Source organism: Colossoma macropomum, unplaced genomic scaffold (assembly GCF_904425465.1).
Source record: "Colossoma macropomum unplaced genomic scaffold, Colossoma_macropomum, whole genome shotgun sequence".
NCBI classification, from domain to species: domain Eukaryota; kingdom Metazoa; phylum Chordata; class Actinopteri; order Characiformes; family Serrasalmidae; genus Colossoma; species Colossoma macropomum.
Window position 1 is genome coordinate 43,573,867 of NW_023494785.1, and position 19,727 is coordinate 43,593,593.

General features: G+C 41.7%; 2 protein-coding genes across 4 annotated transcripts in view; one reads left to right on the forward strand and one right to left on the reverse strand.

Moving 5' to 3' along the window:
* The first annotated feature begins 505 nt into the window (after nucleotides 1–505).
* polr3c (polymerase (RNA) III (DNA directed) polypeptide C) lies at nucleotides 506–15,771 on the forward strand. Its single transcript, XM_036596064.1, has 15 exons — nucleotides 506–642; nucleotides 1,776–1,922; nucleotides 3,800–4,064; nucleotides 4,987–5,211; nucleotides 7,996–8,078; nucleotides 8,552–8,656; nucleotides 9,281–9,373; nucleotides 9,493–9,573; nucleotides 10,876–10,927; nucleotides 11,508–11,568; nucleotides 11,655–11,805; nucleotides 12,469–12,570; nucleotides 13,380–13,429; nucleotides 13,670–13,819; nucleotides 15,550–15,771. Exons 2-15 carry the CDS (start codon nucleotides 1,776–1,778, stop codon nucleotides 15,629–15,631), a joined length of 1,647 nt encoding a protein of 548 aa, XP_036451957.1. The 5' UTR covers nucleotides 506–642; the 3' UTR covers nucleotides 15,632–15,771.
* Nucleotides 15,772–17,361: 1,590 nt separating this feature from the next.
* Nucleotides 17,362–19,727, reverse strand: part of itga10 (integrin, alpha 10) — a 78,432-nt gene continuing 76,066 nt past the window's right edge. For all 3 annotated transcript variants that reach the window (XM_036596095.1, XM_036596086.1, XM_036596077.1), the window contains 2 exons: nucleotides 19,543–19,656; nucleotides 17,362–18,044 (listed from right to left, as the gene is read on the reverse strand). In XM_036596095.1, coding sequence (XP_036451988.1) covers nucleotides 17,988–18,044; nucleotides 19,543–19,656 — 171 coding nt within the window. In that variant the 3' untranslated portion in view covers nucleotides 17,362–17,987. The remainder of the gene's footprint in view (nucleotides 18,045–19,542; nucleotides 19,657–19,727) is intronic.

Here is a 19,727-nt window from a genome sequence, read left to right on the forward strand (position 1 = left end):
AAGTAAACTTATTATTTTCAGTTTTTCCTCTATTTCACCATCATCAACATTCCATATAATGGTTTTGGATAGTGAATAAAATGTCTATATTTGTGTTGTAGTTGTAGGGACCCCTGGTTCCTATCACCACCACTGTAAAGAAATCTGAATACACTGAATACACATATATGACTGAAGAGACTAATTACAATGTAGTACAATGTAGACTATAAAATATAATATTGTATCGAGTATTATCAGAATTGATTATAATTGATTCTAATACTCCAAAACTGATTTTTATTTGCTGCCCTCTGTGACGAACCATTTTACACTAAACCACTTTAAATGACTTATTTAATGTCGTCCATTAAATTATGCAGATATTTAGTGGTGGGATCCTTCTTTAACATGCATCACTTTTATTAAAGCCTATAACATGGAATTACAATGCTGGATTCGATTCAGTTGAACTTGTGAATCGGTTTGACTGATTCGCTGAAAAAGAACCGGTTCAAACGAAACGATTCACCTGCGTTACTAGTGTGGGGAAGCCATGTGAGAGCTGGGAGTTAGTAGCTAAAAACATTTATTTATTTGTGTTATTAACCGCTGTACAAGCCTACAGACAGCACTGGGAAGGGAAAGCTCTGACTTTTAGAGGTTCGTAATCCTCTCTGTGTTTTTGTTTTAATGCTGGGGAAGTGTTAGAATCTAGTGTGCCTGACATTAGGAAGCTAACAGCTAACCTAGGTTAACTAACCTAACCCTCTGTCATTCTTCAGTAAACAGCTCATCACTCCAGCTGTTCTAGATAGGTGACTGTATAATTCTTTAAAGGCTGTCTAAGACTAAGAGGGCCTGCAGGTGGACTGTGAAATTGTCCATAGCTCTCTTTTAAGATGACTCTTGAAGGGTTCCTTGGTTCTAAACAGAACCATGGTTCTTTGCATGGTGAAATGGTTCTTCAGATTGATGGAGAATGTGTTGTATATGATTCTGTGTTGATCCTTTTTGAAAAGGGTTCTGTATAGCATCGAAAAGCGTTCAAACTTGACGTCACAACAGTAGAAGAACCCCTTTTGGTGCCATATAGGACCATATACAACACATTCCCCATCAGTCTGCCACCATGCAAAGAACCATTTATGCATGAAATGGTTCTATATTGAACTCACGGCTCTAAATAGAACCATTCCCTTTACTAAAGAGCCCTCGAAGAACCATATTTTGTAAGCGTGAGTGTGGAAGCGTTTGCATGGTCAAACGGTTCTTCAGATTGATGGTTGTAGGACCTTTTTGAAGATGGTTCTGGGTTCTGCTGTTTTGGTGCTTATATAGGACCATATACAACACATTTTGAACCTTTTTTAAACATTTTTGTCCTACTTCCAGGTCAGTTTTGTGTCTTTGAATCATTTTTATTGCGTTTATTGTTTATAAAATCAGGACTATCTCTCATGATATTGGGTTATTTGGGTAGACCAATCAGGGCTGACCAATCTGACCAAAGCAGGGAGAGCCTTCTGATGGAGGTGGACCCCTTCCAGTCCTTTTCTTGCCTCAAAAATATCACTTTTTAGTGAAGGAAACTACATAGATATGAAGAATATGATGCAGTTATTACTCCAATAAGCACTAACACTGACACAGCGCTGCTTTTTACTGTTATAGATGCTTTATAAAGATGAAATGCAGTTGAATGTTCTTCCTGAGTTGGGCTCCAGGCCTCAGGAACCTCAGCCTGCTGACTGACTTTAGGTTAGTGAATGTGTGTCTTGTCCCCCCTCTGTTAGATGACAGCGCAGGAGGTGCGTTTGTGCGGGCTGCTGCTGCAGGAGCACTTTGGGGAGGTGGTGGAGAAGGTTGGGACGGAGCTCCTGAGGAGTGGAGCTCTAAACCTGCGAGCTTTAGCCCATCAAACCAGCATCCCACTCGACCTGGTACTGTTTTTAGCTCTTACCTTTTCCCCACATGCCCCCCCCCTTCGCACACGTCTGTTCTAGAACTTTCTCCCTTATTCCAGTCGTAGTCGATCAGCCAAGTCATGTTTGCTTCTGGCTACAAAGCAAACAAGACAAGGCAAGTCTAGTTTTTCTGGATCAGCTGCATGACCATAACGTTCCACCTCCTTGTTTCTACGCTCATTGTCCATTTTATCAGCTCCACTTACTATATAGGTGCACTTTGTAGTTCTACAGTTACAGACTGTAGTCCATCTGTTTCTCTGATACTTTGTTAGCCCCCTTTTACCCTGTTCTTCAGTGGTCAGGACCCCCATGGACCCCCACAGAGCAGGTACTATTTGGGTGGTGGATCATTCTCAGCACTGCAGTAACACTGACGTGGTGGTGGTATGTTAGTGTGTGTTGTGCTGGTCTGAGTGGATCAGACACAGCAGTGTTGTGGAGTTTTGAACACCTCAGTGTCACTGCTGGACTGAGAATAGTCCACCAACCAAAAATATCCAGTCAACAGCTTCCTGTGGGCAGCGTCCTGTGACCACTGATGAAGGACTAGAGGATGACCAACACAAACTGTGCAGCAGCAGATGAGCTATCGTCTCTGACTTTACATCTACAAGGTGGACCGACAAGGTAGGAGTGTCTAATAGAGTGGACAGTGAGTGGACACAGTGTTTAGAAACTCCAGTTTGAACATCATCTCGTGCTCTATATTTACTGTCGCTATGGTGAGGGAACAACGTTAATCTGGAGCCCTTATGAAGTCCGACAGCTTAAGCTCTAATGGACGTATTCATCACTGTCATTTCACCCGGTTCTTCAAGGGTTCTTTAGTAAAGAAAATGGTTCTGTATAGAACCATGAACACTCAAGGAACCCCTTAAAGGGTTCTTTGCATCATGAAAGTTTTCTTCAGAATGACGGAGAATCTGCTACAGACGGTTCTATATAGAACCTTTTTGAAAAAGGTTCTATATAGCATTCAAAAGTGTTCTATTGTTACAAGCTTGACATCGTTACAATAGAAGAACCCTTTTGGATGCTATGTAGATCCCTTTTCAAATAGGTTCTATATAGAACCATCTACAGCACATTCTCTCAATCTGCAGAACGCTTTTGAGCTTGCAAGTTTATAGTTCTATGTAAATGCTTCTGTTGGTACAAGCTTGGCATCGTAGCAAAAGCAGAACCCTTTTTGGTGCTACATAGAACGCTTTTCAAAAAGCTTCTATATAGAACCAACTGCAGCACATTCTCCACCAATCTGAAGAACATTTTACAATGCAAAGAACTCTTTAAAGGGTTCTTTAAGGGTTCATGCTTCATAGAACCATTTTCTTTACTAAAGAACCCTTGAAGAACCATCTTTTTTAAGACTGTAGCATTGGGAGAGGGCAGCATTTAATGGTGTACAGCGCCACCTGCTGCTTGTTTTGTCAATCTTTGCCAATCTGCGTTTTGACAGTTGACATCAGTCAGTGAATCAGTCAGTCAGTGACTCATTGAGAGAAATCAACACAAAAACAGGGAGAATATTCAGGATTCATTACAGCGGCTTCTGTGTTTAGCTATGCTAATGTACTTTAGTCCATGTTTATAGATCACAGTGAGTCATACAGAGTCAGAAACCACATCATCAAGTTTATTAGAGATACTGAACACCTCCATGCGGTTTGAGGCGAGGTTTGAGGCGAGTTAGCACTATGCCAATTAGGGTAAACTGGCTTGTTAGCTACATTAGCCTTGCAGCTCCAGTGAAAAACTAGAAATAATATCCGGCTGATCGACTGCATTTACAGTAACTGCGGAAAACTACATTTTTAGCTGAACTGTCTCTTTAACCTGCTCTCTGCTAGGTGAAGAAGTCTCTGTGTGTGCTGGCTCAGCACGGTATGTGCGTGTTCGGCCCGGGCCGGCGGGGTCCCGGGGGTCCGGTGGAGTACATGGTTAATAGCGAGCGAATTCTCTACATGCTGCGCTACCCGCGATACATCTACACTGCCAAGAGTCTGTACGGGGACACCGGAGAGCTGGTGATCGAGGAGATACTGCAGAGGGGTCAGATGACCATGAGCAGTACAGTCAAGACTGTGGCGGACAGGCTGACCCACAGCATGGAGGGTGAGTGTACAGGAGAGCATCATACAGTACAGTAGGACTGTACAGTACAGTTAAAGTACCATATTGTTATTATATTGCTTTACATTACATTTTTGTATTCTCTGGGGGGTTGGGGTGGGGGGGTGGTTTCACTCTGAGCCATGGTTTAGTTTTGAACGTGTGTGCAGTACATTAAAGGGCCCATAATCATAGAAAAACTATTTTCCTCACATTTGTGAAATAAAAGAGTTTACTGTGGTACAAAGACATTGTTTAAGTTTCAAAACATACCGTTCACTCTCCAGTCCAGACAGCTCATTTATATGGAAACCAAGTTGCAGCTTTAATTTCTAAGTTATAAGGAGTGATTAGCATGAAAGAGGTATAATACAGGGCAGCCAATAAGAGCAGAGGGAATTTACATATGTCAGTCTTAAAGACCCAGTGGCCAGTGAGTGGAAGCTCAATGTGAGTGTTTCTAATAAAGTGGCCAGTTAGTGGAAGCACAATGTAGGTGTTTCTAATAAAGTGGCCAGTGAGTGGAAGCACAAAGTGGGTGTTTTTAATAAAGTGGCCAGTGAGTGGAAGCAAAATGTGGGTGTTTCTAATAAAGTGGCCAGTTAGTGTAAGCACAAGGTGGGTGTTTTTAATAGTGGCCAGTGAGTGGAAGCACAATGTGAGTGTTTCTAATAAAGTGGCCAGTTAGTGGAAGCACATGGAAGGTGTTTCTAATAAAGTGGCCAGTTAGTGGTAGCACAATGTGGGTGTTTCTAATAAAGTGGCCAGTGAGTGGAAGCACAAGGTGGGTGTTTTTAATAAAGTGGCCAGTGAGTTGAAGTACATTGTGGAGTGGTCAGAACTGTTTACTGTTCTTTACTATTAAAGCAGTGTTTTTGTTGACATTACATGATTTTCAATGTACTTTTTCTATCCCTTCTCCCAGATGGTCAGAGTATGGAGTACAGTGAGGTCATCACTGCCTTCACCCGCTTGGTGGAGACTCATTTCCTACAGCGCTGCCCCCCGATGGACAGTGCGGGAGCAGCAGGAAGAACATCTTCAGCGGTTTCAGAGTCTCCCGCTCCTGCTGCTGCTGCTCCGCCTGCTCCGCCTGCTCAACCAGAGAGCTACCCAGACTGCTATAAAATACCACAGATCCACCTCACCGGTCAGTCTCTCACACTTATACATGCATTTCAGTTTTATCTAGCACTAACACGTTACTTATGCTCCTGTGTTCATGGTTAAGTTAACATGCTTTTAGAAGTGTAAACAGTAGGGCCATCAGACAGGTAAAGCAATTAATTGTAATTAATCACATTTTCTGTGCAGTTAATCACAATTAATTTATCTTATTTGCTCAAATTTGACCCTAAAAGCAGTTTTGTAAATATGAGGGGACAGAATCCATCAGAATGTATTTGTGTTCACTCTCTTAGTGCCGTTTCCAGTTTTCTTGACAGACGTCTAATGAGATTAACAGTAGCTGCATATTTCAGATACAATGACTGTAGCTCTTCTGCGCTCAAACCGCTGTTACCACTTGTTGATTTGTCCATAGTTCTACTCAGGGTTGGAAATTAACTTTTTTTTCATTTGCCACTGTGGCTGGTGGATTCCAAAATCTACCAGCCACTCAGTTTTACCAGCCGCTTACTTGTTTTAGCTGGCTGCGTGTAACTGCATGTGAAAAATAATACAAGATCTACAATATTCAATGATGATTATGAAGGTAAATACAACCTCATTTCCAAAAAAGTGGGGAAAATATAAATAAAAACAAAATGAAATGATGTGCAAATCATTTAAACCCTATATTTCATTGAAAATAGTACAAAGACAACATATCAGATGTTGAAACTTATATAATATAATAATAACTTAAATATAATATATTTAATAACTAAAAATATAACTTAAATATAATTGTTTTTTGAAAAATATATGCCCATTTTGAATTTGATGCCAACAACACAGAGAATCTGGAGAAATCTCTGTATGCAAGAGACAAGGCCAAAAACCAGTATTTGCTGGCTGTAATCTTTGGGCCCTCAGACGGCACTGCATTAAAAACAGACACGATTCTGTAGTGGAAATCACTGCATGGGCTCAGAAACACTTCTGAAAACCACTGTCTGTGAAAACAGTTCATCACTGCATCCACAAATGCAAGTTAAAACTCTAAAATGCAAAGAAGAAACCAGATATAAACAGGATCCAGAAACGCTGCCACCTTCTCTGGGCCCGAGCTCATTTAGAATGGACTGAGGGGAAATACAAAAGTGTCCTGTGGTCCAACGAATCAACATTTAAATTTCTTTTTGGAAATCATGGACACTGTGTCCTCCGGGACAAAGACCATTCAGCTTGTTATCAGTGCACAGTTCAAAAGCCAGTATTCATGATGGTGTAGGGGGGCGTTAGTACACATGGCATGGGTGACGTGCACATCTGTGAAGGCACCATTAATGCTGAACGATATATACATGTTTTGGCAACATATGCTGCCATCCAGATGACGTCTTTTTTCAGGGAAGGCCTTGATTATTTCAGCAAGGCGATGCCAAACCACATTGTGCATGTATTACAGCAGCATTGCTGTGTATTAAAAGAGTCCGGGTGCTAAACTGACCTGCCTGCAGTCCAGACCGGTCACCACTGATAACATTTTTGGCACATTATGAAATGAAAAATATGACAAATGAGACCCTGAACTGTTGAGCAGCTGATCCTGTATCAAGCAAAAACAGGAAAACATTTCCCTTTCTAAACTACAGCAGTGTCTCCTCAGTTCCCAAACGCTTACAGAGTGTTGTTAAAGAAGAGCTGATGAAACACAGTGGTAAACAGGCCCCCGTCCCAACTTTTTTGGAACGTGTTGTTGGCATCAAATTCAAAATATTTTTCAAAAAGCAGTACAGTTTCTCAGTTTCAACATTTGATATGTTGTCTTTATGGTATTTTCTTGTAAAAATATGGTTTACTTGATTTGCACATCATTGCATTCTATTTTTATTTACATTCTGCACAACCTTTTTGGAAATGGGGTTGTAGATATTTTATTTCATAAAGTAAATAATTAAATTCTTAAGAAAAATACTTACATTCTCTCTCTCAAGGACACAGTCACACACACACCCGGCTGGTAAGCACCTTCATGGCAGCTGTGATTTTCTATATTTATGTACACCTCAAAGTGGCATTTGGATGATTCGTGGTCTTTTATGGCTCCGATTTTAGGTTTTTAGTCCCAGCAATGAGACTATTAGTTCACTTTTTGCCATCCAAAGCGAGTTGATGACATACCAAACAACACTGTCTGGCTTGTCTCTGTGTAAAATAACCAATCACGGGACTCCAATCATTAAAAAGTGTTTTTGACCTTCACCTCTTTCGGCCTGGGAGGTTTTCTCTGCAGACCTCTTTTTGGATTTATTTTTTCCAATTTTCTCCTCAATTTGGTCGTATTGAGGGTGAAGGCAAACGCGGTTCTGTGAAGCGCCACTACATCTTGGCGCACTGCCACTAACGCAACCTAATTGGACAGCTGAACACGCTTGGAGGAGAACGCTAATCGCCAGTTCTGTTACATCAGCTAACAGACGCCTGTGCTGGCTAGCACTGGGCTGAGTGATGAGGGGGAGAGGAAGGGCCATCTTGCCCACCCAGAAAGAGCGAGGACACTTATGCTCTCTTGGACTCCAAGCCACAAATGGGTGCAGCATTGTCAGCACTGTTTTTTACTTACTTAAGACTCGATGTGCTTCAGTGATAAACAAATTCACAATGACAGTAGCTGAGCCGTCAGTGGAACTCGCCATTTAAAAGCTGCATTTGAACAAAAAGGCTACAGCCATGGAGTCAGGCAACAGCGTGGGCTTCAGCCAGGAACTACAGATGGGTCGAAGGGTGCTGCTGTGTTTGGTGCATGATGTCTAATCTGCTCTCTCAGGTCGGGGGAAACGCAGGCGGTCAAGTGAAGACGGTGATGCAGATGAAAGAGGAGCAAAGAAGGCCAGAGTGGACAGTGCAGAGGTCAGAACTTCAGATACACGCACACGGCATAGATAAAGCAGTCTTCATGCATTACATACCAACTCTCTCTCCCTCTCTCTCTCTTTCTCTCTCCCTCTCACTTTCTGTCTTTGTTTCTTTCTCTCTCCCCTTCTCTCCTTTTTCTTTTTTCCTCTTTCTTCCTTTCCCCCTTCTTTCTCTCTCTCTTCTTTCTTTATTTCTCTTTTACTCTTTTGCTGTCTCTCCCTTTGCTTTTTTCTTTCTTTTTCTTTACCCTCTCTTTCTCTGTCCTCTTCTCTCTCCCTCTTTCTCTCTCTCTCCCTCTCTCTTTCTCTTTTTCTTTCCTCTTCCTTTCTCTCTCGCTTCCTTTCTCTCTTTCCTCTCTGTCCCTCTCTCTCTCTTTTCCTTCTCTCTTTCACTCTCCCTCTGTCTTTCCTCTCTCTCTCTTTCCCCTCCGTCCCCTCACTCTCTCTTCTTCCCCTCTCTCTCTGCAGGTGTGTGGTGATGAGGGGATTTATTGGCAGGTGAATTTTGAGCGGTTTCATCTACATTTCAGACATCAGGCCATCATCAGCGCTGTGGCCTCCAAACTGGACCAGGTAAAGTACTGTACCAGGTTAAAGTCGCACAAATCTGATTTTTTGCCCTAATGTGACTCTGATGTTTTCAGAGCTGTGTGGACACAAATCTGATCTTTTCAAATCCGACCTGAGTCACTTTCATATGTGGTCCTAGATTGGATATGTATCCGATTTGTGGCCATGTGACCTTAATGTGACACTCAGATCGGAATTCATGTGCTTTTTCCCACTGCGTGTGACCATCATTCAGCGTTACCATGGCAGCAGCGCCGAACAGGAGTTAAAGCCTGTAAACGGTGGAAAAGCAGCTCATCTCACCTTTTTCTCCTTCGTCTCGCTCTAATAATGAAGCTGAGAGCTGATCAGAGTTAATGATCTTCTCAGCGAAGCTCGTTCTGCTCGTTAGTTTGTGCTGATGATGCTCGTGATTCATTCATGTGACGTTACTGAGTAGGATGAGCTCATGAGGGTCATTTCAGGACGCCGGTTCGTCACATTAATGACAGATTTGAGTCACTTACCTAAACGAGTGTGAACCATCGAGTCAGAGAGATCGGATTTGAGCAAAGAGGCTTGTAATGTGAACGTGGCCTGAATGTCTTGGCTTTGGGCAAATCTCCTCTTTTTCCCCTCTCGCTGTAGACAAGCAGTGAAATCGTGAGGACCATGCTGCGGCTGAGTGAAGTGACCACACCAGCTAACGCTGCGTACACACAGGCGCTCTCAGCTAACGAGGTGAACACGGACACACAGATGTGCATTATTATTGTAACTGTTGTTGCTTTTTCATCAGTGTTGTGGTTTTGTTCTGTGGTGTTTAATTGTGTTTATGATTGTGTTTTATTTTTTATCAGATCTTTCGAGCTCTGCCTGCCAGCTACAACATCGGCAGACCCATTCTGGACCAGTATCTCACCCTGCTGGTGGACGATCCGGTAAAAATATGCCTGAAATCACATAAACAGATTAGAGATGTGATTAGAAATGCATTGATCTGAGGGCAGCAGCTCAAAATCAGCTTTGGAATATTAGAATCCATAATAATCAATTCTGATAATACTCAATATCATTATATTTTATTGTCTAAATATTCTTTAGTAAAGAAAATGTGTCTATATAGAACCATGAACACATTCATATTTCTTTACAGTGGTGGTGATAGGAACCAGGGGTCACCATGACTACAACACAAATATAGACATTTTATTTACTATCTAAACCATGAAATGGTTCTATATAGAACTCATGGTACCAAATAGAACTAAAGAACCCTTGAAGAACCATCTTTGGTAAGAGTGTATACAGAATCATTTGCATGATTTAAGGGTTCTTTCCATCGGAGAATGTGCTGTAGATGGTTCTATTGAAAATGGTTCTGTATCAGATCAAAAAGGGTTCTTCTATTGCAACAAGCCTAAAATCGTCACAGTAGCAGAACCCTTTTTGGTGCTGGATAAAACCATTTTCGAAAAGGTTCTATATAGAACCATCCACAGCACATTCTCCATCAATCTGAAGAACGCTTTTATGATGCAAAGAATCGTGTAAAGGGTTCTTTAGGTTTTCATGGTTCTATATAGGACCATTTTCTTTACTAAAGAACCCTTGAACCCTTGTTTTTAAGTCTGTACAGTGTAATTAGTTTGTTCATACATACATATGTATTCAGATGTCTTTACAGTGGTGGTGATAGGAACCAGGGGTCGCCATGACTACAACACAAATATAGACATTTTATTTACTATCCAGAACCACCAGTGAACCTACACGAGTCTTCTGAGTTTATATGGAATGATGATGGAAAATAGTGGGAAATTCTCACCATGAACAGATTTAAAAGTCTCTTCTCAAAGCTATTGTAAAACAGTGTCTCAGTCATCAGGCAGTGAATTCATAACCATTTCATGTAGGAACTTTCTGTGAGGGAGCTTTTAGAGGTGGACGTCTGGTTCCTATCACCACCACTGTGAACAATTCTGACTCGGTAAGTTTCTTTAGAACAGAGCGTTTTATACTAATACCACCACAAATGACTTTGTTTACATCTCAACTATTTAATTATGCAGAAATTTTAAAAATAAAAGGGTGGAATTCCCCTTTAAATTGAACTTGGATGAAATTTGTGCTGGATTATTTCCTAAAGAGTTGTAATCTAATCTCATAGTTGTGTCAGAGAGTCGCCTGTCCTTTAGACTGCTTTCATATTCATACAGCTCCTGTGTTTGTTTTTCTCTCAGATGGAGTTTGTGAGTAAGACGGGTGACAGCGGAGGAGGAATGTATGTCGTCAGTATCCTCTCCATCACAAACATCTCTTTTCTGTTCCTAAACTGAATTTTAGACCGTGTGGATCATATGAACATTATAGAGGCTTTTTAAATGAAACAGTAGAAGCCATATCGCCCCCTACACTTCCTGTAGTGTATTACAGTCTGTCAGAATGACTGTGTGGATCATATGAACATTATAGAGCTTTTTAAATGAAACAGTAGAAGCCTATCGCCCCCTACACTTCCTGTAGTGTATTACAGTCTGTCAGAGTGACTGTGTGGATCATATGAACATTATAGAGCTTTTTAAATGAAACAGTAGAAGCCATATCGCCCCCTACACTTCCTGTAGTGTATTGCAGTCTGTCAGAATGACTGTGTGGATCATATGAACATTATAGAGGCTTTTTAAATGAAACAGTAGAAGCCATATCGCCCCCTACACTTCCTGTAGTGTATTACAGTCTGTCCGAGTGACTGTGTGGATCATATGAACATTATAGAGCATTAGGGGATTTTTTTAAGTAAGTCTAATGAGTCTAGTTGAAAGCTGAAATGTAAGAGTGGTACAGAAACGTTGATCCTTAAGTGCGTGTTGAGATTTGCACCGAGCATTGGCCAACCTGGCCAGAGCTACGCTGGAGTCTGTGGTCCAGGAAAGGTCAGTGTGGTCACTTTCTGCTTTGTTTAATGTCCACCTGTGAATGTTTTGGGTTTGTAACCGTATTTGGTTCTCTATGGGGTCAGATTCGGTTCACGGTCGGCCCGAATCTTCCGCCTGTTGTTGCGGAAACGGCACCTGGAGCAGAAGCAGGTGGAGGATTTTGCTATGATTCCAGCAAAGGAGGCCAAAGACATGCTGTACACATTGCTGTCCGAAAACCTCGTCCAGCTACAGGTAACAAAGTCACAAATGAACAAAGGAGACCAGCCACAAACATGTATACCACCACCGTCACTTCAAAATCTCATATCTCCAAAATGGTGACCTTTCAGAAGGAGAAAACTAACTTTGAGTGGAAGTTAGTTAAGTGTAATTTGAACAACAACAATATGAGTGTTGTCTAAAGACAAGGACCATCCACACTTTATAGTTTGTCTTTTATAAAATATCTTCCTTTGTGCATTACATGTGAGATGCACATCGGAGAGATGTAAAGATCCCCTGTCCTTCTGTGTAGCGCTGCCCGATTCATGAACAAATCATTATTTGGAGCAGGTTTTTTTCTGTGAGTCAATCAAAGTGATTCACAAGCCCAACTGAATCAAATTGAGCACTACAGAATGTTATAAATTTAATTTCTAAAATTTCTCATTTCTGTAAAAATATATAACCTTGCTGCTTCTTGTACGTTTTTTCTTGGTGGATTCTGATTCCATTAGCGAGTAGAAGTCAGACATCAGACTCACTCGTTGAATGAAATCTATCTAAATCATACGTGGAGGAGGTGGGAATAGAATTGACTCTGTTAAATTGGATGAGTCATTGAAACTGACAGCTCAAATGAATTAGTTTGCAAAACTGAATTAAACTTTTATACTTCTGTTTCGGTTTCTCCAGGAAATCCCGAAGACCCCTGACTACGCCCCCTCCCGCACCTTCTACCTCTACACTGTTAACCAGCTGCCCACTGCAAGACTGCTGCTGCAGAACTGCTACAAGGTACCACAGACACTCACTCCACTCTCACATATATGACACCTGATGGATCTGTGGCCAGTTGCACCAGCTGTGCGTCAGATCAAACCTAGGCTAGTTACAACGTAAGTGTTTACTAAGTTCAGGTTTATCATTACTGAATCAGAACGAGCTGCACCACAAACTAGTTTTAATGTTGAGCTTAGCGGGTACTAAATATTTAAACCCCTGAGCAGGGGTAGGTTTTGGGGAAACCATCAGAAACCAAGTAGAAAGAACAAAAAGACCAAAAACATGACTTTTTTTGGTTAACTAAGCTAAAAACTCTAATGCACTGTGATTTTACTCACAGCTCTAATCGTCGCCCTGGTTTAAACTACGAGCATGAAGCTAAACACCCACAGCTCCAGCTCAGTGAGACTCAGAAGCCCAAACAGCTAAACTGAGGCTGCTGTTGTGTTGGTCAGCCAGAAACCGGTGTTTAATAGCTGTGTATTTTGTTTCTCAGTGAAATATTAAAGAATAACCAGACAGCGGCTGTAGATCATTAGATTTATTCAGTTTAACTTGTACACATCGTTCTCTTCTGTGCTGGATATTTTTTCCTGAACGTGTTATCGTCCTGTTAGAGCGACGTACGCATTAGTTAGTTGTTACTAATTAAGACACGACTTACAGATTTGCGGTGCAGCCAGATTTACTAAAAGGATAGTTTGAAACTAACTAGTGTAACTAAGGACTCAGTAAAGACTTTATGCCCAAACTTAAGTATAAACTTACACAAACCTGGTGCAACCAGTCCAGCAGTGTTTCAGTGTGGAACTCTTTCACAGGCGGTGGGGAACCTGATAGAGAGGAGACTGTTCGAGACCAAAGAGAACAAGTGAGTTCCTGACACTCCTTTAACTTTAATAGAGTCGAAGTTGGGTGCTGGAGGGTAAAGCAGTAGTTTCCCTGCTCCAACCCTCCTGATTCCACTCAGACAGGCAGAAATACTCTGCAGTTGCAGCTCTAATGAGGTGTTGAATCAGGTCTTGGAACAGGGAAAACGCTGTACCTTGCAGCATTGTGGCCCTCCTTGTTTTACTTTATGTGCTCTGAATTCATTGGTGGTTGATCGCAGGCGTCATTTGGAGAAATCTCAGCGAATAGAGGCGATCCTGGCGTCGCTGCAGGCCAGCGGGGCGGACACTGCTCAGCTGACTGAAGTGGAGGAGATGATCACACCGCCGGAGAGGCAGCAGCTAGAGGCCCTGCGGCATCACATCAACAAGTACCGTACCACTGGATAGCGTTAACTCCAGGGATGCATCGATATCATTTTTTCAGACCCAGTATGAGTACATATTTTTTTAGTACTCGCCGATACCGAGTCCGATACCATACTGAGTACCTACTTAGAAGGAAGTAGTGTTTGGGGTAAATGAGTGTAAATGTATCTTACCAGTTAAATCATTTAATCTATCTGATTGTGAATGAAGTGTGTTAGCTAGCTATGCTACATCAGTGATCTCTGATCGAGCAGCGCTGCAGTGGGGAAGAGCGGCTCAGAAAAGCTCTTCTGTGCAGCTGTAAGTAAAGTAGGTTTCATAGTTTTGATCCTCATCTGTCTCAGCAGCAGCACAGCGACAGCAGGAATCACATCCGAGGCTGACGCATCAGAGGAGCTCACGCTTCCAGTTTTCCCTCTTGTTGGAGTCTTTTGATTGGCTGGTTGAGCTGTAGCTGGGTGTCCTCTAGAGCCAGACAGACACTGTGTGATTTTAGAGATCTTGCTCGTTTGGTGACTCACACTGTACGTTTGAATAGACCATCGTGTTCAGACAAAGCTACGATTTATAAACTCACACTGGACGAAACGCTCCGTCTGACTGACCTGCTATGTGAAACGCAGCCTCTACAGACGTTCTGTCTACGGACCGTTATCAATAAAGCTGATTCATTCAGAATAACCGAGTACTGAGCAAACATGCTGAGACACTGTTCAGTGCTGCTAACAGTGAGCACTGAAGCTAAAGCACGTAGTGATGTCCATGGTAGGACAGTTCGGTCTCTCTACAGACTATTTACTATATGCAAAAAATCACTGTATCAACGTTTATACCTCGTACTTCTATTCAGTCAAACAGCGTACAGTTGGCATAAATGGACTTTGGTAGCAAATGTCAACTTTTATGTCTCTGTTTTTTTGGTGTCTCCACCCATGTTTTTCGCAGTGCATTGCTACATAGAGGAGAGTGAGGGACACATTTTTTGTTTTTTTACTAAATAATTTTAAAACTATTCACGTATGCAAAAGATTTATGTTTCCATATGTTGTTTTTCCCCCAAAATATGTCAGGTTTTTAATATATTTTGGTATATCTTTGACATACATGTCAATATTAAAAACTTGACTCTATTACACATATTTAATCTGCATATGTGCATATATTCCAAAATATTGGTGTATATGTGCAAATGTCTCCACCCATGTTGGGGAATCACTTATGATTGTGTTTTTATGTGTTAAAAAATGGAAAGTGTGGTGTCCTGGTGGGACTCTGCCAAGGCGGCGGTGGCAAGTCCTTTCTTCATTAGCGCAGCAGTGTGTGCTCAGTGTACATCACACAGCTGATGTTGGTATCTGTATGAGTAAATGAGCGCGGTATCAGTCTGACCTGTATCGGTATCGATGCATCCCTAGTTAACACGGGGTGTAAAAATTATTCAACTGTCTGAATTTATAATTATGCAATGTCTGTTGCAATCTAGGCAGGAAACCTCAGCACAATATCTCATATCTCATGGTATAGCACTCCCTTTCATGAATTGCTGCAATCATACCACTGTTTTATTATGTATTATTGATACAAAAGTGACTGGAGGAACTATTTACACAGCTTACAAAAGCATCCACAAGCTTTTTTTTATTTTATTAATTCATTCATTCATCATCTTTAACCACTTATGACTGTGGAGTCGTGACCTTAACAAGCAGCTCTCTCTCTTTTCTGGCGGCAGGTTGGACTCGAGTGAGAATCAGGTGGATGAGACTATATTCCTGTTGGAGTCTTACATCAGTTCTACTTCGTCTTCACGTTGATGGCACAGCGGATCTTTTATTTGGGTCGTTCTGCTTCCTGATAGTGCTGTATGAGTGTGTGTGGATGTGAGGAGAACATTTTGATTTTCGTTATGAATCTGTATTTGTTTAGGTGTTTATTAAAAGTGAATCAGTGTGCATTTTTTTTTAAAGATTATTATAGTGCTGGTTATTTTATTACTTGTGAAAAACACACACACACACAGTCCATCACAGTCCAGACACCTAGACATACACACACACACCTAGTTAGCTTATTAGCATGGTGCTAACTGAGTGTCCTGAATCATTACCCAAAATTCACTTCTTAATGGCTGCTACTGCTGTTTCTCACAGTGCATCACTACGTAGGGGAGAGTGAGGCACACATTTTTTATTTTTTAATAAATAATTGTAAAATTATTCCCAAAGGAAATATGTTTCCATATGTTGTTTTTCCCCAAAAATGTCCAATTTAATACATTCTGGTCTTTGACACACAAGTAAATATTAAAACTGGCCACTATTACATATATTTTATCTGCACATATGCATGTAATCCAAAATATTGGCGTATATGGAACTGTTGGCATATATTTATTAAAAATAACAGTTAAAAGTTTTTCCACACATATATTTTAAAACTGCATGTTTTTAATATGAGCAAATACACACAATCTAAGCCACTGATCCTTCTGGGTCGCAGGGGGTGCTGGAGCCTATCCCAGCAGTCATTGGGCAGAAGGCAGGAAACAGCCTGGACAGGCCGTCAGTCCATCACAGAGCAGACACACTCACCTAGTTGGCTAGTTAGCATTGTGCTAACTGTCCTGAATCATCAACCAAAATTCACTTCTTAATGGCTACTTAGCTGTTTTTTAAAATACGTTGCTATGTAGGGAAGAGTGAGGCACACATTTCTTTGTTTTTTACTAAATAATTGTAAATCTATTCCCATATGCAAAGGAAATATGTTTCTATATATCCCCCCCCCACCCCCCCCCCACCCCCCAAAAAATGTGTCAAGTTTTTAATATATTTTGGTTTCCTTGACATATAGGTAAATATTAAAACTTGACACTATTACATATCACTGTTATCGGAACAAAACCTCGTCTCCATTTTTGTGATTTTTTCAGCTTTTTGACAATTTGAAAATGCCTGTTGCCCTTTAGATATTTAGATATGTGAATTTCATGATGAATGGACCAAAAGAAATGGCCAAAAATGACCTGGAAAAAAGTCTGGTTCCATTGACTTCCATTTAAAGTAAAGTAAGTTTTTTCCTTCTCCTGTAAAGTTACCATTTTGGAGATAGGAGGTTTTCTACAGACAACGATATGTTTTTAATATGAGCAAACTTACACACACAAAGACGCTTATTCTCCTGGGTCGCAGGGTGTGCTGGAGCCTATCCAGCGGTCATCGAGGGGAAGGTAGGAAACACCTTGGACAGGCCGCCAGTCCATCGCAGGGCAGATACACGTATACATTCAAACCTAGGGCCAATTTAGCATCTTCAATTGGCCTGACTGCATGTCTTTGGACTGTGGTAGGAAAACCACCTGGACACAAGGAGAACATGCAAACTCCACAGAGAAAAGACGCTGGTTACCCGGCCGGGGAATCGAACCCAGACCCTTCTCGCTTCCCAGTGTGCCACCATGCTGCCTCGTGAAGAATGCAGTGGAATGGATTATGAATAGAAAGATAATGAACATACTTAATGAGTTCAGGGCTGGACTGCATGTGGTGGGTTATTTGATTGAGAGAGAACGTTATGTTTGTGAAATGGCTTACAAAACTTTATTCAACATCAACTCCGTAACGCAAAACAATTTACAGACCTTAGAAATGAGCAGAAAACTGAAGAAAAAAAACTGGTATCTGTTCAGAGATAAATAAAGTGTATCTGGCTGCTGTGAATTATACTCTTTATTCTTACGCACTTATGAATAGTGCATTTCACTGCTCTGAGTTCCTACCCCACCCTCCTCCTCCCCCTCCTCCTCCTCCTCACTGCAATCCAAATATAGCCTGACATTGGCAGTACCGTCGCCGAAGCTACATTGAGGTCATTCATCGCAGCGCCCTGGGAAGCTCGCCCAAGTCCATTCGACGTCTCCACCGAGCTAAATTGAAGTCCTGAGCAAGCTTTTGCACACAGCCTGCTTTACTCACTCTCACAACACACTCCGGCTTGCTAGAACCCAAATGTACCTTGGTAAAGTCAGAGTGAGTGGAACGTGGTTCTCCCAGTGACAGAGGGCAGCTATAATGGATTAAAGTCCTGCTCTCAGAGGAAGGGAAGGGGTCATTTGTTAAAACTTGCACTCTCAGATCTCCACCAAAGAAACGTCAACGCTGGTGGGCAAATTCAGTCGTCGTGGTTTTCGTCCTTGTCCGTCCTCTGTTTCCTCGTGAAAAAGCCCAGCTGTAGAGCGAACAAAGAGACATCAGTGGTATTAAAGTGACAGTAGAGGCATAACATTCTGACCACCTCCTTGTTTCTACACTCATTGTCCATTTTATCAGCTCCACTTACTATATAGGTGCACTTTGTAGTTCTACAGTTACAGACTGTAGTCCATCTGTTTCTCTGATACTTTGTTAGCCCCCTTTTACCCTGTTCTTCAGTGGTCAGGACCCCCATGGACCCTCACAGAGCAGGTACTAGTTGGGTGGTGGATCATTCTCAGCACTGCAGTAACACTGACGTGGTGGTGGTGTGTTAGTGTGTGTTGTGCTGGTCTGAGTGGATCAGACACAGCAGTGCTGCAGGAGTTTTTAAACACTGTGTCCACTCACTGTCCACTCTATTAGACACTCCTACCTTGTCAGTCCACCTTGTAGATGTAAAGTCAGAGACGATAGCTCATCTGCTGCTGCGTTGGTCATCCTCTAGTCCTTCATCAGTGGTCACAGGACGCTGCTGGCTGGATATTTTTGGTTGGTGGACTATTCTCAGTCGAGCAGCGACACTGAGGTGTTTAAAAACTCCAGCAGCACTGCTGTGTGTGATCCACTCAGACCAGCACAACACACACTAACACACCACCACCACGTCAGTGTTACTGCAGTGCTGAGAATGATCCACCACCCAAATAATACCTGCTCTGTGAGGGTCCATGGGGGTCCTGACCACTGAAGAACAGGGTAAAAGGGGGCTAACAAAGTATCAGAGAAACAGATGGACTACAGTCTGTAACTGTAGAACTACAAAGTGCACCTATATAGTAAGTGGAGCTGATAAAATGGACAATGAGTGTAGAAACGTTTATGAAATGTTTCTATACAGCACCAAAAAGGGTTCTGCTGTTATTACAGTGCCAAGCTTGTAACAATAGAAGAACCCTTTTTAGTGCTATATAGAAACCTTTTCATACAGGTTCTATATAGAACCATCTGCAGCACATTCTCCATCAACAAAAAACTACAATCTATCCTACACACTTAAAAAACATGGTTCTTCAAGGGTTCTTTAGTAAAGGGAATGATTCTATTTACAGCCATGATTCTATATAGAACCATTTCATGCTCAAATGGTTCTTTGCATTGTGACAGATTGATGGAGTAATGTGTTGTATATGGTTCTATATAGCACCAAAAAGGGTTCTGCTGTTGTTACGATGTCAAGCTTGCAAGAACAGACGAACGCTTTTTGGTGCTATACAGAACACTTTTCAAAAAGGTTCTGTACAGAACCATATCTCCATCAATCTGAAGAACGATTTCAGTTTCGGAGGCAGAGATGTGGCGGTGAGTCAATAGAGAAAAAAGCAGAATCAGAAGAAATTCATATGTTATGGTGTCTGTATATCGAAGGTTCTTCAAGGGTTCTTTAGTTAAGAAATGGTTCTATATAGAACCATGCACACTCAAAGAACCCTAAGCATGATTAAAGTGTTACAGAAGTGTCAGATGTTTTGTACCTTCCACAGGACGAAGATGATGAGTGCGAGCAGCAGCAAACCTCCGATGATGCTGCCGATCAGGATCCACAGAGAGATGGGAATGGAGCGACCCTTCAGGACCTCCAACACCGTCTACACACACACACACACACACACACACACACACACACAGAACCTGAGTTGAGTCTCGAATCTCTGAGGTT